The 27,157-nt window shown below is 59.5% G+C and overlaps 2 protein-coding genes across 3 annotated transcripts; one reads left to right on the forward strand and one right to left on the reverse strand.

The window, feature by feature from the left end:
* Positions 1-1,595: 1,595 nt before the first annotated feature.
* Positions 1,596-11,662, forward strand: LOC144742032 (zinc finger CCHC domain-containing protein 9-like). Of its 2 annotated transcripts, none has more exons than XM_078624528.1 (6): positions 1,596-1,730; positions 5,273-5,622; positions 8,111-8,252; positions 8,485-8,577; positions 9,441-9,506; positions 9,840-11,662. In XM_078624528.1, the coding sequence occupies exons 2-6, from the start codon at positions 5,299-5,301 to the stop codon at positions 9,986-9,988; spliced, it is 774 nt and encodes a 257-aa protein (XP_078480654.1). In that variant the 5' UTR covers positions 1,596-1,730; positions 5,273-5,298; the 3' UTR covers positions 9,989-11,662. The 2 variants fall into 2 exon arrangements, with proteins under 2 accessions (XP_078480654.1, XP_078480656.1); XM_078624530.1 differs by lacking the exon at positions 1,596-1,730 and adding an exon at positions 3,418-4,786.
* On the reverse strand, positions 10,099-24,392 carry LOC144742033 (SHC-transforming protein 1-like; the record flags this gene model as incomplete). Its single annotated transcript, XM_078624531.1, is given in 12 exon segments — positions 10,099-13,701; positions 14,431-14,544; positions 17,838-17,939; positions 17,941-18,035; positions 19,138-19,230; positions 20,078-20,165; positions 20,992-21,136; positions 21,995-22,121; positions 23,770-23,821; positions 24,014-24,043; positions 24,045-24,068; positions 24,246-24,392. Coding segments are annotated over 12 exon segments (1,146 nt in total), but the record flags the coding sequence as incomplete, so codon positions are not given.
* Positions 24,393-27,157: the final 2,765 nt, after the last annotated feature.

Raw genomic sequence — 27,157 nt, forward strand, 5'->3', positions numbered from 1 at the left:
ACCTAATAAATGAACTTGAACTTGAACTTTCGATTTCAAGCTTTCGTGACTGCAGGGATTCATCTTCTTGGTTCTTTCGGTAAAGTCACGTAGAAGGGAAGCAATACAATAATAAAAATGAAACATAATAAAATTTATTTTATTATGTTTTATTTTTATTATTTTATAAAACATAATAAAATTAATGTTATTATGTTTTACATAATAAAATTAATTTTATTATGTTTTATTTTTATTATTTTATTACTTCCCTTCTACGTGACTTTACCGAAAGAACCAAGAAGTTGAACTTGAACTCTTTCCCCGCGTGCTAATGACATACTAGACTGTGGCTGGCTGGTGGTGCCATGCTGAAGGGCCTTAGGAAACAAATATACTGTATAGTGTAAAATTGGCGACGTTTCGTGCAATCGCCCTTCTAATTACCAGCGAAACGTCGTACTACTCAAATTGTAATTGTTGTGGATTTGCTCTCCAACACGCCGGTGGGCTGAATGAGTATCTACTTGGCGTGTTGTTTGCGAGACAAATCCCTGACTAAGTGTCTGTGTCGGGTGGTGGAGGGTTACGACACATTTATACTTAGGGGCCGCCCATAAATTTTGGACGATTCATGACTCCCCCCCTCGTCACACGGCGTCACAAAAAGTCAGACCCCCCCCCCCTTAAATATGACGTCACAAAGCTCTGCCCCCCCCCCAAATCAAACATGCTTCAAATGGCTTTAAACTATTGTCATTGTAGTGCGTATTTAATGTGGCGCTGCACTCTGATGTTGTAGGAGAAAACATTTATTAAAAAGTCTAATTAAGTAGACGTCACGCACCTAGAGGGGGGGGGGTCAGACATTTGTGACGATGCGTGACGAGGGGGGGGGTTTGAGAAATGTGACGTCACATCAAAATGCGCAACTTTAAATAAATATAGACAACACGTTCTACTTAATTAAATAGACTTCTTAAAAAATGTTTTCTCCTACAACATCAGAGTGCAGCGCCACATTAAATACGCACTACAATGACAATAGTTTAAAGCGATTTGAAGCATTTTTTATTTTTGGGGGGGGGGGGGCAGAGTTTGTGACGTCATATTTGAGGGGGGGTCTGACTTTTGTGACGCCGTGTGACGAATGGGGGGGAGGTCAAAAATCGTCCAAAATCGCGTGACGTCATTTATGGACGGTCCATTTTACGTAAGCACGGGGGCGGGGCTACCTGGGTAGTGGGCGTGGCCAACGGGAGGAAGTTTCCCCGCAGTCGCGTGACGCCATCCGCGCGCGCGCGTCAAGTCGTGATGACGTCACGCACTTCCCCTACCCAACATGGCCGCCGGTCAAGGTTCAAGCGCGAGGCCCGGGGGGGTCGTCCTGCAAGAGTCGCGGGCGGGAGAGGATGGCGGATGGGGGGGGGTGTGTGTGTGAGTGGTGGGAGGGTCACCCCTACCCAACATGTCCGCCACGCGAGAGGAGGGGGAGGGTCACCCCTACCCAACATGGCCGCCACGCGAGAGGAGGGGGAGGGTCACCCCTACCCAACATGGCCGCCGCCACGCGAGTCTCATAACACGTCACGAGGCCTCCCATCACGTCAGTTCCTCCACTGCCCACGTGTGGAGGAGAGGGCGGATAGGGGAGCGAGCGAGAGGAGAGAAGAGAGAGGAGAGATCGGAGCGAAACGTCGAGGAGTAAGAAGTAGGGAGAGAGGCCACTCGCGGCGTGAGAACACTGCGAGGTGAGAGACCCGGTGGTGGTGGTGGTGCCGTGCTGGTGGTGGTGCCGTGGTGGTGGTGGTGGGGTGGTTGGTGGTGTTCCCTGTAGCTCTAGATTTGAAGCTTTCGTGACTGCAATGATTCATATTCTTAGGTTTTTTCGGTAAAGTCACGTAGGTAAAAAATTAAAATTAATAAAATAAAAATAAACGTCGTGATTTTACTTTTATAAATTTAAATTTTTTACCTACGTGACTTTACCGAAAAAACCTAAGAATATTCCCTGTAGCTTTGGTGGTTGTGGTTTTGCCGCCCTGTGGGTGTATGAGGCCTCGTGGTTCGTGGTGGTTGTGTGCGGGTGGAAGTTCCAACCGGTATGGGGCTTCAAAGCGGGACGATGATCGATGCCCACCCAGGCTGCGTTCAAGGAATGGCAGAGGTCGCAAACGCGTTTTGATTCCTTACCCGTACCCGGCCGCACCAGGGTCGCAAATGTGTACCCGTACCCTACCCGTGCCCTACCCGTGCCCTACCCGAAATGAGTGACAAACGGTTACTCACCAGTGACTCACGGCTACTCGTACCCGGCCGGGTACGAGTAGCCGGGTATCGGGTAGGGTACGGGTATCGGGTACCCGGTTGCGACCTCTGAGGAATGGCCCCCTGTTGGTCAACGATCTTGTTCTGTGCATGACAATCGGCATGTTCTGTTTACGTGACGAACCTTACTAATTAGCTGTATAAGGTGGTGGCGGGTTTAACGACACATACGCGATCTAAGGGGCCGTCCATAAATGACGTCACGCACCTAGGGGGGGGAGAAATGTGACGTCACATCAAAAAGCGCAACTTTAAATAAATATAGACAACACGTTCTAATTAATTAAATAGACTTTTTAATACATGTTTTCTCTTACAACATCAGAGTGCAGCGCCACATTAAATACGCACTACAATGACAATAGTCTAAAGCGATTTGAAGCATGTTTTATTTTGGGGGGGGTCAAAAATCGTCCAAAATCGCGTGACGTCATTTATGGACGGCCCCTAACCCAAAAACACCTTTATTGTGGATTATATTGGTCGCGAAAGCCGACTTAGTAGGTGTTAAACTGGTAATAGCTGGCGTTGGAGTTGAAGTTTTCGTGACTGCAAGGGCCCATACTCTTTGTGTTTTTTTGTGACTTAACCGAAAAAACCAAAGAGTTGGAGTTGTTGATAATTGATAATAGTTTTTTTACCCTTTTATCTGGCAACAAAACTGCCACCTTTTTTACGAGGAGTCATGTTTGCATAGACCACAATACCCGCAGTCATAATGCAAACAAAAAACATAACTCTGATAATGTGTGCAAAGGTGTCAGTTTTGTTGCCAGATTAAAGGGTAAAACCCCAATTATGTTTTTTTTACTGGCAAATGAGGTTCCAATGGTGTAAACGCTTACCCCGAGCTCTCATACTCTGATGGTGCATTGTCTTTGAGTTGTGCGCCTTTTGGCGTCATCTGGTCCAACACCATGTGAGACTAGGCTCTAAGGAAAGCTGTCTCGGGTGTGGACCAATCAACTTCAAGGACAGTGCATACATTATCAGAGGTGTGTTTTTTCTTTGCATTCCGACTGCAGGTATTGTGGTCAATGCAAACATGACTCCTCGTAAAAAAGGTGTCAGTTTTTTTGCCAGATTAAAGGGTAAAAAAACAATTACCATGTTTTTTTTACTGGCAAATGAGGTTCCAATGGTGTGAGTTGGAGTTGTTGTTGCTGATCCGTGACCGCGCTACGAAGAGATGGGGCCTCCTCTCCATCAGCCCCACAAACACCAAGGGCTTCGCCTCGTCGTTTTCCCTCCCTCCACTTCCCGTGAGCGATGACGCAGCTTGTTGAGAGGGTGCTGCAGAAGAAGGCTGAACGATTTGGGGGAAATATCTAGTTGCGATTTTACCGACAGATTTTGCGATTTGATTTGCGATTACATTTTTTAAAGTCGAGCTTCAGTTCCATATTCACTGTGTAATAGATTTTAAAACGTGTGATGGAGCATTACTACATGATACTGTACCATCAAAATATTAACTGCTCGAAAAATTCTAATGCAAGGATGAGAACTTAAATGATATGAATTGCTTCCAACATGTATTTATAAAAATGTTTTAATTGAAGTAGAACAATCAAACATAAAACAATTGTTGAGTTAAATGAATAAAGTTCTAATAACAAATAAAACAATTCCAATAACAAAGTAACAGGACTTTTGAAATCGCCAAAAATCGCAGCCTTTGCGATTTGCTAATCGCATTGTTTCAAATTTTTATTTGAAATCGATTCATCGTTCAGCCCTACTGCTGCAGCAGTGTGGGCAGTGTGCTCACGACCCAGATCCGGTTTGGCAGCAGGAGGTCTCACTCTCATCAGCTTCGTAACGCTGTGTGGAAGCTAAGTTTGGCTTGTCGCTCCGTGTGGTTTGTCGCTCCGTGTGAAGCTTCGGGTCTTCCCAGTCACGGTTATGGCTCCTCATTCTTGTGAAAACGTGGAGCCCTCTCAAAGAACATCTGCGCCGGTTATAAACATTCAGACAGGCCTGCCTACAAACCAATCCTGGGTTTAACCGGGCTGGTTTGTGTGAGCAGCTCACAGATCATTGAAAGATCTGGACAGTCCCATCAAGTGAGCTCCTCCGGCAGGCGAGGCTGCGTTGGCTTGGTCACGTAGCCCGCATGCCCAGCCACCGCATGCCCAAGCAGCTTCTGTTTTGGCCGGATCGAGAGGGCTAAATGGGCACCGCACAGGCAGGAGAAGAGATGGAGTAATATGGTACAGAAGGATGTGCAGCTGAGTGGACTTGCTGATGACCGGCACCAGCAGTGTCAAGATCGGCCTCCGTGGAGGAGGCTCGTGAAGGACGCTACTGGGCAGTTGGAGGCAGTCGCCCTCCAGCAACAACGGAGGGCGGAGGAGCGACACTCACAACAACGAGCGGAGCGCCGGGCGGATAAAACGCAGAAAGGTGGCACAGTGCGAGCACAGCTGGTGGTGAATCTGTCGGTCATCTCCATCAGTCAACCCATTGCACCACCAGGGTCAGTTCCGTGACCGCCTGCCAGAGGGCCTTTGACACCTCACGGCACAATCACCGGGGTGACTTCACCACTTAGTGGCTAACAGCGGTTGTGTTAACACCGTGGTGGTGGTGGTGGTTTTCGCCCTGTAGGTGATGGTTGTGGTGGGTTTATGAGACCCGTGGTGGTGGTTGTTCGTTGTGGTGGTTGTGGTCGGTTTCTGAACCATGTGGTGGTGTATCTTCTTGGTTCTTTCGGTAAAGTCACGTAGAAGGGAAACGTCGTGAGAATTATTTTATTATGTTTTATTTTTATTATTACTTCCCTTCTACGTGACTTTACCGAAAGAACCAAGAAGATGAATCCCTGCAGTCACGAAAGCTTTAAATCGAAATCATGTGGTGGTGGTTGTGGTGGGTGTATGAAGCCCGTGGTGGTGGTGGTTGTGGTGGTTGTGGTGGGTGTGGTGGGTGTATGAACCATGTGGTGGTTGTTGTCGCCCTGTAGGTGGTGTCGGAGGAGCGGGGGGGGCCATGACGCGCTGGGCGCGCGCTAACAACGCGCACAGGAAGCGGCCGGGAGACGCCACTCCGTGGGAGGTGCAGCAGCAGGAACAGAACCAGGAGACGCGGGAACAGAACCAGGAGACGCGGGAACAGAACCAGGAGACGCGGAAAAAGGCAAAGAAGGCAAAGTACGAGGACCCGGACGTGAACGGGTTCCTGGCGGCGCAGCGCGCGGCAAGGGCGGGGGGAGCGGGCGACGGCGCCGGGGTGGACGCCGCCACCGCGGGGAAGAGGGAGCGGCGGCGCGAGGAGCGGAGACTGCGGAGGCAGCACAAGAAGCTGGGGAACATGGTGGGCCACGGCGGGGGTGGGGGGGGGGGGGTCCCAGGGTGCGGCCACGGTGGGGGGGGGGGGTCCCAGGGGGCGAGGGTGTGGCGCGAAGTGAGAGTGCGGTGGTGGCGCGGGTTCTCATCCGGTGTGTGAGTGAGTGTGTGAGTGAGTGCGTGAGTGAGTGTGTGAGTGTGTGAGTGTGTGAGTGAGTGAGTGTGTGAGTGCGTGAGTGAGTGAATGAGTGTGTGAGTGTGTGAGTGCGTGAGTGAGTGAGTGTGTGAGTGAGTGAGTGTGTGCGTGAGTGAGTGAGTGCGTGAGTGAGTGCGTGAGTGAGTGCGTGAGTGCGTGAGTGAGTGACTGAGTGTGTGAGTGAGTGTGTGAGTGAGTGCGTGAGTGCGTGCGTGAGTGCGTGAGTGAGTGCGTGCGTGAGATAGTGCGTGAGTGAGTGCGTGAGTGAGTGCGTGAGTGAGTGCGTGAGTGAGTGCGTGAGTGAGTGCGTGAGTGCGTGAGTGTGTGCGTGAGTGTGTGCGTGAGTGCGTGACTGAGTGAGTGAGTGAGTGCGTGAGTGAGTGTGTGTGTGAGTGAGTGCGTGAGTGAGTGCGTGAGTGAGTGCGTGAGTGAGTGCGTGCGTGAGTGCGTGAGTGAGTGCGTGAGTGCGTGAGTGAGTGCGTGAGTGAGTGCGTGAGTGAGTGCGTGAGTGAGTGCGTGAGTGAGTGCGTGAGTGAGTGCGTGAGTGCGTGAGTGAGTGCGTGAGTGCGTGCGTGCGTGAGTGCGTGAGTGCGTGCGTGAGTGCGTGAGTGAGTGCGTGAGTGCGTGCGTGAGTGAGTGCGTGCGTGCGTGAGTGCGTGCGTGAGTGAGTGCGTGCGTGCGTGCGTGAGTGCGTGCGTGCGTGCGTGAGTGCGTGAGTGAGTGCGTGAGTGAGTGAGTGCGTGAGTGCGTGAGTGAGTGCGTGAGTGAGTGCGTGAGTGAGTGCGTGAGTGAGTGCGTGAGTGTGAGTGAGTGTGTGAGTGAGTGAGTGCGTGAGTGAGTGCGTGAGTGCGTGGGTGAGTGCGTGGGTGAGTGCGTGAGTGCGTGGGTGAGTGCGTGGGTGAGTGCGTGGGTGAGTGCGTGGGTGAGTGCGTGAGTGCATGAGTGAGTGCGTGAGTGAGTGCGTGAGTGAGTGCGTGAGTGAGTGCGTGCGTGAGTGCGTGAGTGCGTGAGTGCGTGAGTGCGTGAGTGAGTGCGTGCGTGAGTGAGTGCGTGCGTGAGTGAGTGCGTGCGTGAGTGAGTGCGTGCGTGAGTGAGTGCGTGCGTGAGTGAGTGCGTGAGTGAGTGAGTGCGTGAGTGAGTGAGTGCGTGCGTGCGTGAGTGCGTGAGTGAGTGCGTGAGTGAGTGCGTGAGTGAGTGAGTGAGTGCGTGAGTGAGTGAGTGAGTGCGTGAGTGAGTGCGTGAGTGAGTGCGTGAGTGAGTGAGTGCGTGCGTGAGTGCGTGAGTGAGTGAGTGCGTGAGTGAGTGCGTGAGTGAGTGAGTGCGTGAGTGAGTGCGTGAGTGAGTGAGTGCGTGAGTGAGTGCGTGAGTGAGTGAGTGCGTGCGTGAGTGCGTGAGTGAGTGAGTGCGTGAGTGAGTGCGTGAGTGAGTGCGTGCGTGAGTGAGTGCGTGAGTGAGTGAGTGCGTGCGTGAGTGAGTGCGTGAGTGAGTGAGTGCGTGCGTGCGTGAGTGCGTGAGTGAGTGCGTGAGTGAGTGCGTGAGTGAGTGAGTGAGTGCGTGAGTGAGTGAGTGAGTGAGTGCGTGAGTGAGTGCGTGAGTGAGTGCGTGAGTGAGTGAGTGCGTGCGTGAGTGCGTGAGTGAGTGAGTGCGTGAGTGCGTGAGTGAGTGCGTGAGTGAGTGCGTGAGTGAGTGCGTGAGTGAGTGCGTGAGTGAGTGCGTGAGTGAGTGCGTGAGTGCGTGAGTGAGTGCGTGAGTGCGTGAGTGAGTGCGTGAGTGAGTGAGTGCGTGAGTGAGTGCGTGAGTGAGTGCGTGAGTGAGTGCGTGAGTGAGTGAGTGCGTGAGTGAGTGAGTGCGTGAGTGAGTGCGTGAGTGAGTGAGTGCGTGAGTGAGTGCGTGAGTGAGTGAGTGCGTGAGTGAGTGAGTGCGTGAGTGAGTGAGTGCGTGAGTGAGTGAGTGCGTGAGTGAGTGCGTGAGTGAGTGCGTGAGTGAGTGCGTGAGTGAGTGCGTGAGTGAGTGCGTGAGTGCGTGAGTGAGTGCGTGAGTGAGTGAGTGCGTGAGTCCGTGAGTGTGTGAGTGAGTGCGTGCGTGAGTGCGTGCGTGAGTGCGTGAGTGAGTGAGTGAGTCCGTGAGTGTGTGAGTGAGTGCGTGCGTGAGTGCGTGAGTGAGTGAGTGCGTGAGTGAGTGCGTGAGTGCGGCGTCGGCAAGAGTGTGGTTCTGGTGAGAGCGTGGTGAGAATGCGTTGCGGTTGAGGACGTGATTAAAAGTGCGTTGTGGTTGAGGACGTGGTTGAGAGTCGGTGTGCGCATGGTGTGCGGTGCCCCAGGTGTGTTTCCAGTGCCGGGAGCCAGGCCACGGCGTGGCCGACTGCCCACGCGACCCCGAGTCCGGTGCCGGCATTTGCTTCCGCTGCGGCTCCACGGAGCACGAGCTGGGGGCCTGCAGAGCTCGGATAGACGCCCTCGCCGGTACTCGCCACGCTCGCCACCCACTCTCGCGCCAATCGTACCGACCACTCACCGACCGCTCACCGACCACTCACCGACCGCACTCGCCCACGCCAGGCACCCACCAACCCGCACGAACCACCCACTCGCAACCCACCGCGCACACTCGGCACACACCACTCTCGAACCACCACACTCGCTGTTGTGTCGAGTGACGGGCGAGTGACGGGCGAGTGTTGCGGTGTGCGCACAGGGGAGCTGCCCTTCGCCAAGTGTTTCATCTGCGGAGAGATGGGTCACCTCTCTCGCTCGTGCCCGGACAACCCCAGGGGCCTCTACGCAACAGGTGAGGCCCTGACCACACCGCTCACCACACCGCTCACCACACCGCTCACCACACCGCTCACCACTCCGCTCACCACTCCGGTCACCACACCGCTCACCACTCCGCTCACCGCACCGCTCACCGCACCGCTCACCGCTCCGCTCACCGCTCCGCTCACCGGTCCGCTCACCGCACCGCTCACCAACACTACATTCGGCCGCCATGCACGTCGACACCATGCTCACCACCACCTCCGCTCACTGCCAGGACTGCCACTTCACCATTCCACAACCACACTCGCCATCACCACTCCCCAACACAACCATTACCACCGCCCCACCTGCTCGCCGCGACCCCACCCGCTCACCGTGACCCCACGACCCCCCCGCTCACCGTGACCCCACGACCCCACCCGCTCACCCTGACCCCATGACCCCACTCGCTCACCGTGACCCCACCCGCTCACCCTGACCCCGCGACCCCACCTGCTCACCACGACCCCACCCGCTCACCGTGACCCCATGACCCCACCCGCTCACCGTGACCCCACGACCCCACCCGCTCACCCTGACCCCGCGACCCCACCCGCTCACGTGACCCCACGACCCCACCCGCTCACCGTGACCCCGCCCGCTCACCGTGACCCCACGACCCCACCCGCTCACCCTGACCCCGCGACCCCACCTGCTCACCACGACCCCACCCGCTCACCGTGACCCCACGACCTCACCCGCTCACCATGACCCCATGACCCCACCCGCTCACCCTGACCCCGCGACCCCACCTGCTTACCACGACCCCACCCGCTCACCCTGACCCCACGACCCCACCCGCTCACCGTGACCCCACGACCCCACCCGCTCACCGTGACCCCGTGTCTGTAGGCGGTGGCTGCCGGGAGTGCGGTTCTGTGGAGCACTTCCACAAGGACTGCCCCCTGGCGAAGCGCGGTGAGTGAAGCCGGAGCCACCTCCCCCCCGTGTTTGTGTCTCCTTGCGCCACCACCTCCTCCACTCGTCTCCTCGTGACGGCCGTGCGTCCACCTCTTCCACCGTTTCTATCTCCACCCCCCCCGTCTGGCACCACCGTCTCTACCCGTTCCATCGTCCGTCTCCTCCACCATCCCAACAACGTCCACCTCCACCACCGTCTCTGTCCCTTTTGTCGACGTCTCCTCCACCATCCCAACAACGTCCACCTCCACCACCGTCTCTGTCCCTTTTGTCGATCTCCGTGTCACCGCCGCCCCCAGGTCGGTCACATCTCCGTGCCTCCGCGTGCAGGTGGCGCCGCGTCGGCGCTGACGCTCACCGTGTGGGAGGGGGGCGGCAGCGCCGACGCCGACCCGGCCCTGGAGGCCGAAGCTGCGGCCGCGGCCGCGGCCGCCAAAGCCCCTCGGGCCGTCAGGGCCCCCCGTGTCGTCACCTTCTAGCGAGCCGTCGGCCGGCGCGGACAACGACGCAGAGAACAGCGCAGCGGGCGACGACGCAGCAGGCAACAACGCAGCAGACAACGACGCAGGCCACTCGAAAGCTTCCAGAAAATACATTTAATAAATAAACAGGAGGTTACAAAGAGAGGAGGCGGCGGGGGGAGGAGGCGGCGTGGGGGGGGGGGCGGCGGCAACGTTAGGTTTGCGAGCGAGTTGGGGGCACCATGGGTTTGGCAGAGCCCCCCCCTCCCCGCAGGCCGTGCGTCCTGGGGGGGTGACGGGGGGTGACGGGGGGGACGCGGCGAGTTGGCGGCGAGTCCGCACGGTCTCCTTATTGACATGCGCGCGCCGCGGTCCATTACTAGCGAGCGGGAGCAGGGGGGCACTTGCTGCCCCCCTCGTAACCCCCGAATCTGCGGCCGTCTCACCACAGGGGTTCCCAAACGCGCCCCGCTCAAGACCCCCCCCCGCCACCCACCGAGTAGCCAGAGTTCCATGCCCAGTGAGGCGCTGTGGGTGATCGGCTGCGTGGGTGATCGGCTGCGTGGGTGATCGGCTGCGTGGGTGATCGGCTGCGTGGGTGATCGGCTGCGTGGGTGATCGGCTGCGTGGGTGATCGGCGGTGGTGCCTGCTGGTGACGTGTGGAGGATGCACGCGCGCCAACTCCCCAACCCTTGTCCAATAACAGCGAACCCCCCCCCCCCCCTCCCCATTGTGAACATCACCCCGAGCACCGCGTGTGTCAGAGGAAGCGGCCCTGTTTGTGAAGGTTGTTAGGGTGGGTGCGCGGTTGGGCAGGAACAGATGCAGAGACATGGACAAACCCCCGTGTAGCCTCAACAGAATGTTGGAGGAAGTGCCGTTAGCCGGCACCGATGAAGGCTGGCACGCTACAGGGGATGGGTGGCCAGCTCCATGCCCGACCGCCTTTGTCTCCCCAGTAGTGATGATTTTTACACACCGCACCAGGTGTTCATTTGAGGCTTAGTCGACCTAGGGGAGGACCAGGAACGGTTCAGATAACCGTCACGGGTGTTGGCCCTGAGAGGGAACCGAACACTGGGTGGCCACACACATATTGTGACACGTATGTGGCCAACACCACGCCCGGCCGCCTTTGTCTCCCCAGCGGCGATGTTTTTTACGCACTGCACCAGGTACTCATTTGAGGCTGAGTCGATCTAGGTGAGGCCCAGGTCCGGATCAGATAATCGTCTCTGATGTTGGCCGTGAGCGGGAATCGAATTCGGGTCGCCAAGTTTGTCGCGCAGCGCGCTAACCGCTGCACCACCGCTCCCCACAGATATACACGCTCATGCAGTTGGGCAAATGCCTGCCCTGGTTGCTGGTAGCCCCACTTGGCTTTGTTGCTCTGCAGGAGATCAGCGGAAGGGAGGGATCATGAATTCTCTCTCGCCTGCAAAGCATCCCCCACCATTCTCGACAGCCGTGTTGCTTTAGTTGTGTGGAGATGCAGCGGAGTTGGAGAGTTTGAGCACGTGGCGCAGGAGAGGTTGCGAAGCACTGCGGTTAACACACCAAACCACACCAACCATACCAGCAGCAGCAGCAGCAGCACAACCACGTGCATGGAGTAATCTCGTTCACTTTGTCAGTAACGAGAGATGTATTGTCATTAATTTAAAAATAAAAAAACATGTACTTTCACTGTTCCCGCGACCCTCTGCCCGTGATAATCTCCCGCGACCCCCACGGTTTGGGAACCGCTGCAACTCTGTTAGAGGCCTTCAGAGACCCACGGAAACCCACGTGTTTCACTCCCAAAGGACTTGCAAAAGCCGCGTGGCACACACACCACCCCCCCTGGCGTCTCCTGAAGGCTGGGAACGCTTGTGCTCAATCTGGGGTGATGGTTTAGACGATGCGCGTGACGGTGCACGGTTAAAGAGTCACACGCGTGTATTTACATGGTCGCGTGTGTAGTTAGTGTCACTTGTATATACAGCCTCGCACACGCGTGTGTGTGTAGCAGTAACAGCATTACATGTGCGTGTGTGTAGCAGTTAGTGTCATGTGTGTGGCAGTTTCAGCGACACGTACGTGTGTGCAGTAGTAGCCACAGCCTCGCACAACACGTGTGTGTGCGCGAGTCTTAACATGTGTAATTGTGGCGACAGCACGACACACGTGCGTGTGTAGTCGCATGTCAACGTCGTTAAACACGTCACGTAAGAGGTAGTCGCGTGTGACCAATCCTTACACTCGTGTGGAGTCCGCGTATCAGCGTGGCAGTCAGATGTGTGAGTGGCCGTCACTCGTATGACAGCGGTGGTCACGTGTGACTAATTGTTACACGTGTGTGTGTGTAATTGTGTGAGTGATGGTCACGTCAGTGTGCTAGTCAGTCACGTGTGAGTGATGGTGATGGTCACGTGAGTGCTGGTCACGTGAGTGCTGGTCACGTGTGACTAATTGTTACACGTGTGTGTGTGTAATTGTGTGAGTGATGGTCACGTGAGTGCGCTAATCAGTCACGTGAGTGATGGTCACGTGAGTGCTGGTCACGTGAGTGTGCTGGTCACGTGTGACTAATTGTTACACGTGTGTGTGTGTAATTGTGTGAGTGATGGTCACGTGAGTGTGCTAGTCAGTCACGTGAGTGATGGTCACGTGAGTGCTGGTCACGTGAGTGTGCTGGTCACGTGTGACTAATTGTTACACGTGTGTGTGTGTAATTGTGTGAGTGATGGTCACGTGAGTGTGCTAGTCAGTCACGTGAGTGATGGTCACGTGAGTGCTGGTCACGTGAGTGTGCTGGTCACGTGTGACTAATTGTTACACGTGTGTGTGTGTAATTGTGTGAGTGATGGTCACGTGAGTGCGCTGGTCACGTGTGACTAATTGTTACACGTGTGTGTGTGTAATTGTGTGAGTGATGGTCACGTGAGTGTGCTAGTCAGTCACGTGAGTGATGGTCACGTGAGTGCTGGTCACGTGAGTGATGGTCACGTGAGTGATGGTCACGTGAGTGATGGTCACGTGAGTGATGGTCACGTGAGTGATGGTCACGTGAGTGATGGTCACGTGAGTGATGGTCACGTGAGTGTGCTAGTCAGTCACATGAGTGTGCTGGTCACGTGTGAGTGCTGGTCACGTGAGTGTGCTAGTCAGTCACGTGAGTGATGGTCACGTGTGAGTGATGGTCACGTGAGTGTGCTAATCAGTCACATGAGTGTGCTGGTCACGTGTGAGTGATGGTCACGTGAGTGCGCTAATCAGTCACGTGAGTGTGCTGGTCACGTGTGAGTGGTCACGTGAGAGTGATGGTCAGTCAATCACGTGTGAGTGATGGTGATGGTCACATGAGTGGGCTAGTCAGTCAATTGTGAGTGATGGTGATGGTCACGTGAGTGCTGGTCACGTGTGTGCTGGTCACGTGTGACTGCGCTGGTCACGTGAGTGCTGGTCACGTGTGAGTGCTGGTCACGTGTGTGCTGGTCACGCGAGTGCTGGTCACGTGTGTGACTGCTGGTCACGTGTGAGTGTGCTGGTCACGTGTGACTGCTGGTCACGTGACTGCTGGTCACGTGTGACTGCGCTGCACGGCGGGCGAGCGACACCGTCACGTCTGGCGCTCCACCGGCTGTTTCAGAGACAGCTCGCTCCCGGCTGAAATGATTGGCAGCTGGTTGTCACGGTGATAGCCAATCAGGTGGCTGACGCTGTCGAAGCGGCGGTCCTTGGTGCGCACCTGCGCTCGCACACAGCGGGGGGGGGGGGGGGGGGGGGTCAACAGGGGGGGGTCGGAGTGGGCGACCAGGAAGGTGAATGAGTGTTCAGGTGGGACAGCGTTCAGGTTGTTGAGTGGGCGGGAGTGTGCACATGGGAGAGCTGGTGGGGGGGGGGGGGCAATAGATGAGCGTTTGTCCTGTCCGGGTGAGCGTTTGTGCCGCACAAACGCTCACCCGCACAATTTGTGCGGAGTGAGCGAGCGGGTGAGTGTGAGCGAGCGGGTGAGTGTGAGCGTTTGTGCGGGTGAGCGTTTGTGCGGGTGAGCGTTTGTGGCGGGTGAGCGAGCGGGTGAGCGTGCGGGTGAGCGAGCGGGTGAGCGTTGCGGGTGAGCGAGCGGGTGAGCGTGCGGGTGAGCGAGCGGGTGTGCGTTTGTGAGGGTGAGCGTTTGTGTGGGTGAGCGTGCGGGTGAGCGAGCGGGTGAGCGAGCGGGGTGAGCGTTGGTGCGGGTGAGCGAGCGGGTGAGCGTTGGTGCGGGTGAGCGAGCGGGTGAGCGTGCGGGTGAGCGAGCAGGTGAGCATACGGGTGAACGTTGGTGCGGGTGAGCGTTTATGCGGGTGAGTGAGCGGGTGAGCGAGCGGGGTGAGCGAGCGGGTGAGCGAGTGGGTGAGCGAGCGGGTGGGCGTGTGGGTGAGCGAGTGGGTGAGCATTTGTGCGGGTGAGCGAGCGTGTGAGCGAGCGTGTGAGTCACCACTCCGTGGGGGTCGACGAGCAGCAGGTGCTTGCCGTGCTGCTGCTGCAGCCCCGTGAGGACGTACTGGCCGCGGCTCGTCATCGACTCCCTCACCAGGAAGTCGCCATCCTCCTGCAACCACCACGACCACCACCGTCATTACCACGACCACCACCGTCATTACCACGACCACCACCGTCATTACCACGACCACCACCGTCATTACCACGACCACCACCGTCATTACCACGACCACCACCGTCATTACCACGACCACCACCGTCATTACCACGACCACCACCGTCATTACCACGACCACCACCGTCATTACCGCGACCACCACCGTCATTACCGCGACCACCACCGTCATTACCGCGACCACCACCGTCATTACCGCGACCACCACCGTCATTACCGCGACCACCACCGTCATTACCGCGACCACCACCGTCATTACCGCGACCACCACCGTCATTACCGCGACCACCACCGTCATTACCACAACCACCACCGTCATTACCACGACCACCACCGTCATTACCACGACCACCACCGTCATTACCACGACCACCACCGTCATTACCACGACCACCACCGTCATTACCACGACCACCACCGTCATTACCACGACCACCACCGTCATTACCACGACCACCACCGTCATTACCGCGACCACCACCGTCATTACCACGACCACCACCGTCATTACCACGACCACCACCGTCATTACCACGACCACCACCGTCATTACCACGACCACCACCGTCATTACCGCAACCACCACCGTCATTACCGCAACCACCACCGTCATTACCACGACCACCACCGTCATTACCACGACCACCACCGTCATTACCGCGACCACCACCGTCATTACCACGACCACCACCGTCATTACCACGACCACCACCGTCATTACCACGACCACCACCGTCATTACCACGACCACCACCGTCATTACCACGACCACCACCGTCATTACCACGACCACCACCGTCATTACCACGACCACCACCGTCATTACCACGACCACCACCGTCATTACCACGACCACCACCGTCATTACCACGACCACCACCGTCATTACCACGACCACCACCGTCATTACCACGACCACCACCGTCATTACCACAACCACCACCGTCATTACCACGACCACCACCGTCATTACCACGACCACCACCTTCATTACCACGACCACCACCGTCATTACCACGACCACCACCGTCATTACCACGACCACCACCGTCATTACCACGACCACCACCGTCATTACCACGACCACCACCGTCATTACCACGACCACCACCGTCATTACCACGACCACCACCGTCATTACCACGACCACCACCGTCATCACCATGACCACCACCGTCATTACCACGACCACCACCGTCATTACCGTGACCACCACCGTCATTACCACGACCACCACCGTCATTACCACGACCACCACCGTCATTACCACGACCACCACCGTCATTACCACGACCACCACCGTCATTACCGCGACCACCACCGTCATTACCACGACCACCACCGTCATTACCGCAACCACCACCGTCATTACCACAACCACCACCGTCATTACCGCAACCACCACCGTCATTACCGCGACCACCACCGTCATTACCGCGACCACCACCGTCATTACCACGACCACCACCGTCATTACCGCAACCACCACCGTCATTACCACGACCACCACCGTCATTACCACGACCACCACCGTCATTACCACGACCACCACCGTCATTACCACGACCACCACCGTCATTACCACGACCACCACCGTCATTACCACAACCACCACCGTCATTACCACAACCACCACCACCACCTCGTCACCACCACGAGTAAGACCTCGTTAAAGAAAAATCTGATTCTGTTACACTGAACCCCTTGTGTGGGTCAGGGGGTGGGTGAGTGAGTGTGTGGGTGAGTGAGTGTGGGTGGGTGAGTGTGCGGGTGAGTGTGAGTGTGGATGGGTGTAAGTGTGTGGATGGGTGTGAGTGTGTGGGTGTGAGTGTGGGTTAGTGCGGGTGGATGAGTGTGTGCGAGTGTGTGTGCGCGAGTGAGTGTGCGCGACTGTGTGCGTGCGTGCGAGTGAGTGTGTGGGTGGGTGAGTGAGCTGGCGGGTGAGTACGCGTGCGGGTGAGTGTGTGAGTGAGTGTGTGTGTGAGTGTGCGAGTGAGTGGGTGGGTGGATGAGCAGGCGGGTGAGTGTGTGTGCGAGTGTGTGGGTGAGTGTGTGTGTGAGTGGGTGAGTACGCGGGTGTGTGGGTGGGTGGGTGAGCAGGTGGGTGTGTGGGTGAGTACGCGTGCGAGTGTGTGGGTGAGTGTGTGGGTGAGCAGGCGGGTGAGTACGCGTGCGGGTGTGTGGGTGAGTGAGTGGGTGAGTACGCGTGTGAGTGAGTGGGTGAATGAGTGAGTGGGTGAGTACGCGTGTGGGTGAGCGTGTGTGTGAGTGAGTGGGTGAGTACGCGTGTGGGTGAGCGTGTGTGTGAGTGGGTGAGTACGCATGTGGGTGAGCGTGTGTGTGAGTGAGTGGGTGAGTACGCATGTGTGTGAGTGAGTGGGTGAGTACGCGTGTGGGTGAGTGTGTGTGCGAGTGAGTGGGTGAATACGCGTGCGGGTGAGTGTGTGAGTGTGCGAGTGTGTGGGTGAGTGTGTGTGTGAGTGGGTGAGTGTGTGGGTGAGCGTGTGTGTGAGTGGGTGAGTGTGTGTGTGAGTCGGTGAGTGTGTGGGTGAGCAGGCGGGTGAGTACGTGTGCGGGTGAGCGTGTGTGTGGGTGAGCTGGTGGGTGAGTGTGCGTGCGGGTGAGCGTGTGTGTGAGTGAGTGGGTGAGTGAGTGGGTGAGTGTGCGTGCGAGTGAGTGGGTGAGTACGCGCGTGAGTGTGCAGGTGAGTGAGTGAGTGTGTGTGTGAGTGAGCTGGCGGGTGAGTACGCGTGCGAGTGAGTGAGTGTGCGAGTGAGTGAGTACGTGTGTGAGCAGGCGGGTGAGTATGCGTGCGAGTGAGTGGGTGAGCGTGTGTGCGAGTGAGTGAGTGGGTGAGCGTGTGTGTGAGTGAGTGGGTGAGTGTGCGTGTGGGTGAGTGTGTGGGTGAGCTGGCGGGTGAGTGTGGGTGAGCGTGTGTGTGAGTGAGTGGGTGAGTACGCGTGTGGGTGAGCGTGTGTGTGAGTGAGTGGGTGAGTACGCGTGTGTGTGAGTAAGAGGGTGAGTGTGCGAGTGAGTGGGTGGGTGGGTCAGTGTGTGTGCGAGTGTGTGGGTAAGTGTGTGGGTGAGTGAGTGGGTGAGTACGCGTGCGGGGTGAGCGTGTGTGTGGGTAAGTGTGTGGGTGAGTGAGTGGGTGAGTACGCGTGTGGGTGAGTGTGCGTGCGAGTGAGTGAGTGAGTGAGCGAGCGGGTGAGTGCGGGTGAGCGTGCCTGCAGCAGCTGCTCCGCGTCGTGCCGGCTCATCTTGCCGTGGTACCAGCGCTCCCGCCGCAGAGCTTCCTCCATGGAGGCGGCGGCGGTGGCGGGGGGGGGGAGGGGGCGGGGGGGAGGAGCCGGGGGGCGTGGGGGAGCCCCCGTCGGGGAGGGGGGGAGAGACCCCCTGCTGCTTCAGCGCGTCCTCAAACGGCCCTGGGGTCGGGGGGCATCACCACCACTGAGGGTGAGCGTGTGGGTGAGCGTGTGGGTGACAGTGGATATGCGAAGGTGAGCGTGTGGGTGAGCGTGTGGGTGAGCGTGTGGGTGAGCGTGTGGGTGACAGTGGATATGCGAAGGTGAGCGTGTGGGTGAGCGTGTGGGTGAGCGTGTGGGTGAGCGTGTGGGTGACAGTGGATATGCGAGGGTGAGCGTGTGGGTGAGCGTGTGGGTGAGCGTGTGGGTGAGCATGTGGGTGAGCGTGTGGGTGAGCTTGTGGGTGACAGTGGATATGCAAGGGTGAGCGTGTGGGTGAGGATGAGCGTGTGGGTGAGCGTGTGGGTATGCGAGGGTGAGCGTGTGGGTGAAAGTGGGTCTGCGAGGGTGAGCGTGTGGGTGAGCGTGTGGCCGAGCGAGTGGGTGAGCGAGTGGGTGAGCGAGTGGGTGAGCGAGTGGGTGAGCGAGTGGGTGAGCGAGTGGGTGAGCGAGTGGGCGAGCGAGTGGGTGAGCGAGTGGGCGAGCGAGTGGGCGAGCGAGTGGGCGAGCGAGTGGGCGAGCGAGTGGGTGAGCGAGTGGGTGAGCGAGTGGGTGAGCGAGTGGGTGAGCGAGTGGGGTGAGCGAGTGGGTGAGCGAGTGGGTGAGCGTGTGGGCGAGCGAGTGGGTGAGCGAGTGGGTGAGCGAGTGGGTGAGCGAGTGGGTGAGCGAGTGGGTGAGCGAGTGGGCGAGCGAGTGGGCGAGCGAGTGGGCGAGCGAGTGGGCGAGCGAGTGGGCGAGCGAGTGGGCGAGCGAGTGGGGCGAGCGTGTGGGTGAGCGAGTGGGTGAGCGAGTGGGTGAGCGAGTGGGTGAGCGAGTGGGTGAGCGAGGTGGGCGAGCGAGTGGGCGAGCGAGTGGGCGAGCGAGGTGGGCGAGCGAGTGGGCGAGCGAGTGGGTGAGCGAGTGGGCGAGCGTGTGGGGTGAGCGAGTGGGTGAGCGAGTGGGTGAGCGAGTGGGTGAGCGAGTGGGTGAGCGAGTGGGCGAGCGAGTGGGGCGAGCGAGTGGGCGAGCGAGTGGGTGAGCGTGTGGGCGAGCGAGTGGGCGAGCGCCGGCGGTCGTTGCTCACTCATGTCGAAGGCGTCTCTGTGGGGGGGCTGCGTGGCCCCCCTCGCCGCGCACGGCACGTGGGTGTTCACGTACGTGTGCTCCCCCACCGCTCCTGCAACATGCGTGGTGGGGGGGGGCCCGTGAGACCCCCAACAGCGACACCCCCCCCCTGACACCCGACCCCCGACCCACCCCGCGACGTCCCCCCCTGCGAGCCGTACCCCCCCCCCCACCCCACCGTGACACGGAGGCACAGAAGGCATCCGACTCATCAGCCCGTGGTCCCGCCACTGATGTTCATCTTTAGCGGGCGTTGTAAAGCCGCCACGAGCACAGCCGGGGACTCGCAGCTCCCCCCACGCTCCCCCCCCACCCCTCTCTCCTCCGCAGCACCCAGCGGGATGACGAGCGGCTTCCTTGCGTAGCACAACGCTAGGAAGCTGCTGCTGCTGCTGCTGCTTCTGCTGCTCCAGGCGCTCGCCCTGAATAACTATAATTTGTTTTATTTTACCTGCTAAGAGCCACTGGGGTCTTGATCAGAAGCGACTTGGCCACAGCGGAGCGCTAAACGGCATGCGACCGCTCACCCCCACGCACAGCAAAGACAAAGATTCCCGGTATAACCTCAACGGACCGCTGGGGCAAGTGCTGTTAGCGAGCACCTATGAAGGCTGGCACGGCGCACGAAGCAGGTGGGTGGCCAACATACGCACAAACGGACACACGGACACACACGGACACACGGACACACGGACACACACGGACACACGGACACACACGGACCAACACACTCGCGCAAACACACACTCGCGGAGACACGGGCACACACGGGTCGCGACCTATGCCGGGAGCCGGGCGGTGCCGGCGAGGGCCCGGTAAAGCCGGCGTGGTTGGGGACCCCCCCACCCCCCCTCCCACCCCCCCCCCCCACACCCCCCCCACCCCCCCACCCCCCCCACCTGTGTATCCGTGCGGGGCCCTCTTCAAGTCGCCCCCCCGCGCGTCGGAGCCCGGCCTGGGGCCTGCTTCCTCCCCGCCGCCCGCAGCCTGCGGCAACACACAGAAACACAAAGACAAAGATTCCCCCCCCCATAGCCTTGACAAACTGTTGGGGCAAGTGCTGTTAGCGAGTAGCAGGACCTATGAAGGCCGGCACGGCACACGAGGGGGTGGGGGGTGGCCACCACCATTACCCCCCAGCGATGTTTACACACGGCACCAGGTACTCTTTGAGGCCGAGTCGACCATGGGGAGGCCCACGATCGGTTCAGATGATCGTCGCCGCTGTTGACCGTGAGCTGGAATTTTACCCGGGTCGCCGGGTTTACAGCGCAGCGCGCTAACCGCTGCACTAGCGCTCCCCCACAACGCGCACGCCACACGCTCACACACGCACGGATGTCAGCCCCACCACCACCACACAGCCCCACCGGCTATCACCACCACTACACTGTGAACTGAAACTTATGGCGGGGGGACCCCGGGGTCCCAAATAAACGGAACTCAAAATCGTAATCAATTGATTTTTGGCGACTCTCTCCCACCCACCGCACGCACCAACGCCGCGACCCGCCCGGCGCGGATTGTCCCGTTGTCGCGTCGTCCGACCGCAGCGGCGGCAGCGGCGAGGACGAATGAGCACAAGAAACAAAACTTTGAAACTTTGATTGGCGCATCGCGTGGAGCTCGTCGAGAGGGACAGATGGCCGCGTCGTTCGCCTTCGACGGACACAGAATGACGTCACGACGCAGTTCACGAGAGAGCCGGGGGGCTTATGGGACCCCGGGGTTCCGCCATGAGGTTCAACTGACGCCTCCAACAGTGCGACACGGAGTGGGGGGCCCGCCCCCCCCGCCCCTCCCTCCTCCCCACCTGTGTGCGCCCGCCAGGTGGGAGCTGCTTCCCGGGGACGTGGTTGTAGTATTGGTGCTTCTCCTCCTCCGCCTCCTCCTCCACCTCGTCCATCTCCTCCTCCTCCTCCTCCTCGTCCCACGCCGAGCCCTCCAGGCTCAGCATCCTGCGCGGGGGCGCGCACACAAAGACAAAGGAGCCCCGTGTAGCCTCGACGGACGGTCGGGGCAAGTGCCGTAAGCGAGCACCTTTGAAGGCCGGCGCGGCACACGAGGGGGTGGGCGGCCAGCACCACGCCCGGCCGCCTTTGTCTCCCCCAGTGGCGATGTGTTTAGACGCCGCACCAGGTACTCATTGAGGCTGAGTCGACCTAGAGGAGGCCCAAGACCGGTTCAGATAATAAGTCACTAGTGTTAGGCACGAGCGGGAATCCAACTCGTGTTTGTAGCGCAGTGTGCTCACCACTACACCACCACAGCTCCCCACACGGTGCGCCTGGGGGTGTGGGGGTGCGGTGGTGCGTGTGGGGGTGCAGTGGTGCGTGTGGGGGTGCGGTGTGGGAGTGGGGGTGTGGTGTAGGGGTGCGTGTGGTCTGCTGTGCGTGTGGGGGTGCGGTGTGGGGGGTGCGGCGGTACGTGGGGGTGCGTGTGTGGTGTGGGGGTGTGGTATGGGGTAGGGGTGTGAGGTGTGGTGTGGGGTGGGGGTGTGGGTGTGGGGTGCGTGTGGGGTGTGGTGTGGGGTGGGGTGGGGGTGTGGGTGTGGGGTGCGGTGTGGGGGTGTGCGTGTGGGGGTGTGGGGTGCGTGTGCGGTGTGTGGGGTGCGTGTGGGGGTGTGGGGGTGTGGTGTGTGGGTGTGGTGTGGGGTGGGGGCGCGGTGTGGGGGGTGCGTGTGGTGATGCGTGTGGGGGTGTGTGTGGTGGTGCGTGTGGGGTGCGGTGTGGGGTGCGGTGTGTGGGTGCGGTGTGGGGGGTGGGTGTAGGTGTGGGGGTACGTGTGGGTGTGGTGTGTGGGTGGGGTGCCCCCACCGGTCGTGGGGCGCGATCAGCTTGGGGGGGTTCTTGAGGTACTGCTTGAAGCGCAGCTCAAACGCCTGCCCAATGGTGCTGATCACATCCTGAGCCAGGCCGTCCCCACACTCCACGATGTGGCACGCTAGGGGGCACGGCGGGGGGGGGGGGGGGGCACGGGGACACACGGTGAGGGGTGTGGGGGTGAGGGGTGCGGGGTGGGGGGTGGTGGGTGGTGGGTGCGGGGTGGTGGGTGAGGGGTGCGGGGGTGAGGGGTGGTGGGTGAGGGGTGAGGGGTGGTGGGTGAGGGGTGAGGGGTAAGGGTGAGGGGGTGAGGAGTGGTGGGTGAGGGGTGGTGGGTGAGGGGTGCGGGGTGAGGGGTGAGGGGGTGGTGGGTGAGGGGTGAGGAGTGGTGGGTGAGGGGTGAGGGGGGTGGTGGGTGAGGGGTGGTGGGTGAGGGGTGGTGGGTGAGGGGTGAGGGGTGGTGGGGTGAGAGGTGGGGGGTGAGGGGTGAGTGGTGAGGGTGATGGGTGGGGGGTGAGGGGTGAGGGGTGCGGGGTGAGGGTTGGTGGGTGAGGGGTGAGGGGTGGTGGGTGAGGGGTGGTGGGTGAGGGGTGAGGAGTGGTGGGTGAGGGGGTGAGGGGGGTGGTGGGGTGGAGGGGGTGAGGGGTGGGTGGGTGGTGGGTGAGGGGTGGTGGGTGAGGGGTGAGGGGTGAGGAGTGGTGGGTGAGGGGGTGAGGGGGTGGTGGGTGGAGGGGTGGTGGGTGAGGGGTGCGGGGTGAGGGGTGAGGGGTGGTGGGGTGAGGGGTGAGGAGTGGTGGGTGAGGGGTGAGGGGTGGTGGGGGTGAGGGGTGGTGGGTGAGGGGTGGTGGGTGAGGGGTGAGGGGTGGTGGGTGAGAGGTGGGGGGTGAGGGGTGAGTGGTGAGGGGTGATGGGTGGGGGGTGAGGGGTGAGGGGGTGCGGGGTGAGGGTTGGTGGGTGAGGGGTGAGGGGTGAGGGGTGGTGGGTGAGGGGTGGTGGGTGAGGGGTGAGGAGTGGTGGGTGAGGGGTGAGGGGTGGTGGGTGAGGGGTGGGGTGGGTGAGGGGTGAGGGTGGTGGGGTGAGGGGTGAGGGGTGAGGAGTGGTGGGTGAGGGGTGAGGGGTGGTGGGTGAGGGGTGGTGGGTGAGGGGTGCGGGAGGTGGTGGGGGTGGTGGGTGAGGGGTGAGGGTGAGGGGTGGTGGGGTGAGGGGTGAGGGGTGGTGGGTGAGGGGTGAGGGGTGAGGGGTGAGGGGTGAGGGGGTGAGGGGTGGGGGTGAGGGTGAGGGGTGAGGGGTGGTGGGTGAGGGGTGAGGGGTGGGTGAGGGTTGAGGGGTGGTGGGTGGAGGGTGGTGGGTGAGAGGTGGTGGGTGAGGGGGGTGAGTGGTGAGGGGTGAGGGGTGAGGGTGCAGGGTGAGGGTGGTGGGTGAGGGGGTGGGTGGGTGAGAGGTGGGGGGGTGAGGGGTGAGTGGTGAGGGTTGAGGGGTGGTGGGTGAGGGGTGAGTGGTGAGGGGTGGTGGGTGAGTGGTGAGGGGTGGTGGGCGGTGCAGGGTGAGGGGTGAGGGGTGCAGGGTGAGGGGTGCGGGGTGAGGGGTGGTGGGTGAGTGGTGAGGGGTGAGGGGTGAGGGGGGTGGGTGGTGCGGGGTGAGGGGTGAGGGTGAGGGGTGGTGGGTGAGTGGGTGAGGGTGAGGGTTGAGGGGTGGTGGGTGGGGGGTGAGGGGTGGTGGGTGCGGGGTGAGGGGGTGAGGGGGGTAGGGGGTGGGGGAGGGGACCCTCACTCTCAGGTTCACAGGATCCTTTGCCACGTAGGCCACATAGTCTGTCGTGTCCTACACAACACACACAGAGCCCCCCCCCTGGTGTAACTTTCATCAATCTGCGAGCACCACGAAGGGTGACATGGCACGCAACACAGATCCCCGCGTTGCCCTGTACCAGACTTGTAGCGAGCAGCAGGCACACAGACAAGTGGGCACGGAGTGGGGGGCTCGGAGTGGGGGGGCTCGGAGTGGGGGGCTCACCGGGTCCCCTCCGGACGCGAAGGAGATGGACCTGCATGTGGTGGCTGGCGATGATCTGCGGCACACGAACCGTCACAATCCGGTCAAAAAACTACAAACTCGGCACTGCAAGGGCGGCCGCAACGCACTGCGGCGGTGAGCACGTGACGGCGATCCTCAACAAACAACGCGTCACTAAGCGACCGCCCCCCCCCCCCCCCCGTGGTGTGGGGGGGGTGGTGTGTGTGCGGACCTGCTTGGTGTCGGGCGTGGTGAGGGTGAGGCAGCTGGTGGACACGGTGAGGGTGATGTTCATCCCGGAGAACTGCAGGTTGTTGTTCCCCAGCACCGAGGAGAGCGCCTTCGCCTGCTGCTGCTGCTGGGTGGGGGGTGGTGGTGGCAGTGGCGGCGTTCGTTACGCACAACGCTCGTGCCCGCCCTCGCCGAGTCTCCGTGTCCCCGTGTCTCCGTGTCACTGAGTCTCCGTGTCACTGAGTCTCCGTGTCCCCGTGTCTCCGTGTCACTGAGTCTCCGTGTCACTGAGTCTCCGTGTCACTGTGTCTCCGTGTCACTGTGTCTCCGTGTCACTGAGTCTCCGTGTCCCCGTGTCTCCGTGTCACTGAGTCTCCGTGTCACTGAGTCTCCGTGTCACTGAGTCTCCGTGTCACTGAGTCTCCGTGTCACTGAGTCTCCGTGTCACTGAGTCTCCGTGTCACTGAGTCCCCGTGTCACTGAGTCTCCGTGTCACTGAGTCTCCGTGTCACTGAGTCTCCATGTCACTGAGTCTCCATGTCACTGAGTCTCCGTGTCACTGAGTCTCCGTGTCACTGAGTCTCCGTGTCACTGAGTCTCCGTGTCACTGAGTCTCCGTGTCACTGAGTCTCCGTGTCACTGAGTCTCCGTGTCACTGAGTCTCCGTGTCACTGAGTCTCCGTGTCACTGAGTCTCCGTGTCACTGAGTCTCCGTGTCACTGAGTCTCCGTGTCTCCGTGTCACTGAGTCTCCGTGTCACTGAGTCTCCGTGTCACTGAGTCTCCGTGTCACTGAGTCTCCGTGTCACTGAGTCTCCGTGTCACTGAGTCTCCGTGTCACTGAGTCTCCGTGTCACTGAGTCTCCGTGTCACTGAGTCTCCGTGTCACTGAGTCTCCGTGTCACTGAGTCTCCGTGTCACTGAGTCTCCGTGTCACTGAGTCTCCGTGTCACTGAGTCTCCGTGTCACTGAGTCTCCGTGTCACTGAGTCTCCGTGTCACTGAGTCTCCGTGTCACTGAGTCTCCGTGTCACTGAGTCTCCGTGTCACTGAGTCTCCGTGTCACTGAGTCTCCGTGTCACTGAGTCTCCGTGTCACTGAGTCTCCATGTCACTGAGTCTCCGTGTCACTGAGTCTCCCGTGTCACTGAGTCTCCGTGTCACTGAGTCTCCGTGTCACTGAGTCTCCGTGTCACTGAGTCTCCGTGTCACTGAGTCTCCGTGTCACTGAGTCTCCGTGTCACTGAGTCTCCGTGTCTCCGTGTCTCCGTGTCACTGAGTCTCCGTGTCACTGAGGTCTCCGTGTCACTGAGTCTCCGGGTCTCCGTGTCTCCGTGTCACTGAGTCTCCGTGTCACTGAGTCTCCGTGTCTCCGTGTCCCGTGTCACCGAGCTCCGTGTCACCGAGTCTCCGTGTCACTGAGTCTCCGTGTCACTGAGTCTTCCCGTGTCACTGAGTCCTCCGTGTCACTGAGTCTCCGTGTCACTGAGTCTCCGTGTCTCTGAGTCTCCGTGTCACTGAGTCTCCGTGTCACTGAGTCTCCGTGTCCTCCGTGTCTCCGTGTCACTGAGTTCTCCGTGTCACTGAGTCTCCGTGTCACTGAGTCTCCGTGTCACTGAGTCTCCGTGTCACTGAGTCTCCGTGTCTCCGAGTCTCCGTGTCACTGAGTCCTCCGTGTCACTGTGTCTCCGTGTCACTGAGTCTCCGTGTCACTGAGTCTCCGTGTCACTGAGTCTCCGTGTCTCCTGAGTCTCCGTGTCACTGAGTCTCCGTGTCACTGAGTCTCCGTGTCACTGAGTCTCCGTGTCTCCGTGTCTCCGTGTCACTGAGTCTCCGTGTCACTGAGTCTCCGTGTCACTGAGTCTCCGTGTCTCCGTGTCCTCCGTGTCACTGAGTCTCCGTGTCACTGAGTCTCCGTGTCACTGAGTCTCCGTGTCACTGAGTCTCCGTGTCACTGAGTCTCCGTGGTCACTGAGTCTCCGTGTCACTGAGTCTCCGTGTCACTGAGTCTCCGTGTCACTGAGTCTCCGTGTCTCCGTGTCTCCGTGTCACCGAGTCTCCGTGTCACTGAGTCTCCGTGTCACTGAGTCTCCGTGTCACTGAGTCTCCGTGTCACTGAGTCTCCGTGTCTCCGTGTCTCCGTGTCACCGAGTCTCCGTGTCACTGAGTCCCGTATCACTGAGTCTCCGTGTCACTGAGTCTCTGTGTCACTGAGTCTCCGTGTCACTGAGTCTCCGTGTCACTGAGTCTCCGTGTCACTGTGTCTCCGTGTCACTGAGTCTCCGTGTCACTGAGTCTCCGTGTCACTGAGTCTCCGTATCACTGAGTCTCCGTGTCACTGAGTCTCCTGTGTCACTGAGTCTCCGTGTCACTGAGTCTCCGTGGTCACTGTGTCTCCGTGTCACTGAGTCTCCGTGTCACTGAGTCTCCGTGTCACTGAGTCTCCGTATCACTGAGTCTCCGTGTCACTGAGTCTCTCGTGTCACTGAGTCTCCGTGTCACTGTGTCTCCGTGTCACTGAGTCTCCGTATCACTGAGTCCTCCGTGTCACTGAGTCTCTGTGTCACTGAGTCTCCGTGTCACTGAGTCTCCGTGTCCTGAGTCTCCGTGTCACTGAGTCTCCGTGTCACTGTGTCTCCGTGTCACTGAGTCTCCGTTTCACTGAGTCTCCGTGTCACTGAGTCTCTGTGTCACTGAGTCTCCGTGTCACTGAGTCTCCGTGTCACTGAGTCTCCGTGTCACTGAGTCTCCGTGTCACTGAGTCTCTGTGTCACTGAGTCTCCGTGTCACTGAGTCTCCGTGTCACTGAGTCTCCGTGTCACTGAGTCTCCGTATCACTGAGTCTCCGTGTCACTGAGTCTCTGTGTCACTGAGTCTCCGTGTCACTGAGTCTCCGTGTCACTGAGTCTCCGTGTC

Source organism: Lampetra planeri, unplaced genomic scaffold, assembly GCF_965212315.1.
Source record: "Lampetra planeri unplaced genomic scaffold, kcLamPlan1.2.h2 scaffold_825, whole genome shotgun sequence".
Classification (NCBI taxonomy): Eukaryota; Metazoa; Chordata; class Hyperoartia; order Petromyzontiformes; family Petromyzontidae; genus Lampetra; species Lampetra planeri.

Bases quoted from the DNA above. Each gene is read 5' to 3' on its own strand.
- LOC144742032 (XM_078624528.1), top strand. From the start codon at position 5,299: ATGACGCGCTGGGCGCGCGCTAACAACGCGCACAGGAAGCGGCCGGGA. The intron at 8,578-9,440 runs GTGAGGCCCTGA...CCGTGTCTGTAG, and splicing joins CAGGGGCCTCTACGCAACAG to GCGGTGGCTGCCGGGAGTGC. The intron at 9,507-9,839 runs GTGAGTGAAGCC...CTCCGCGTGCAG, and splicing joins CTGCCCCCTGGCGAAGCGCG to GTGGCGCCGCGTCGGCGCTG.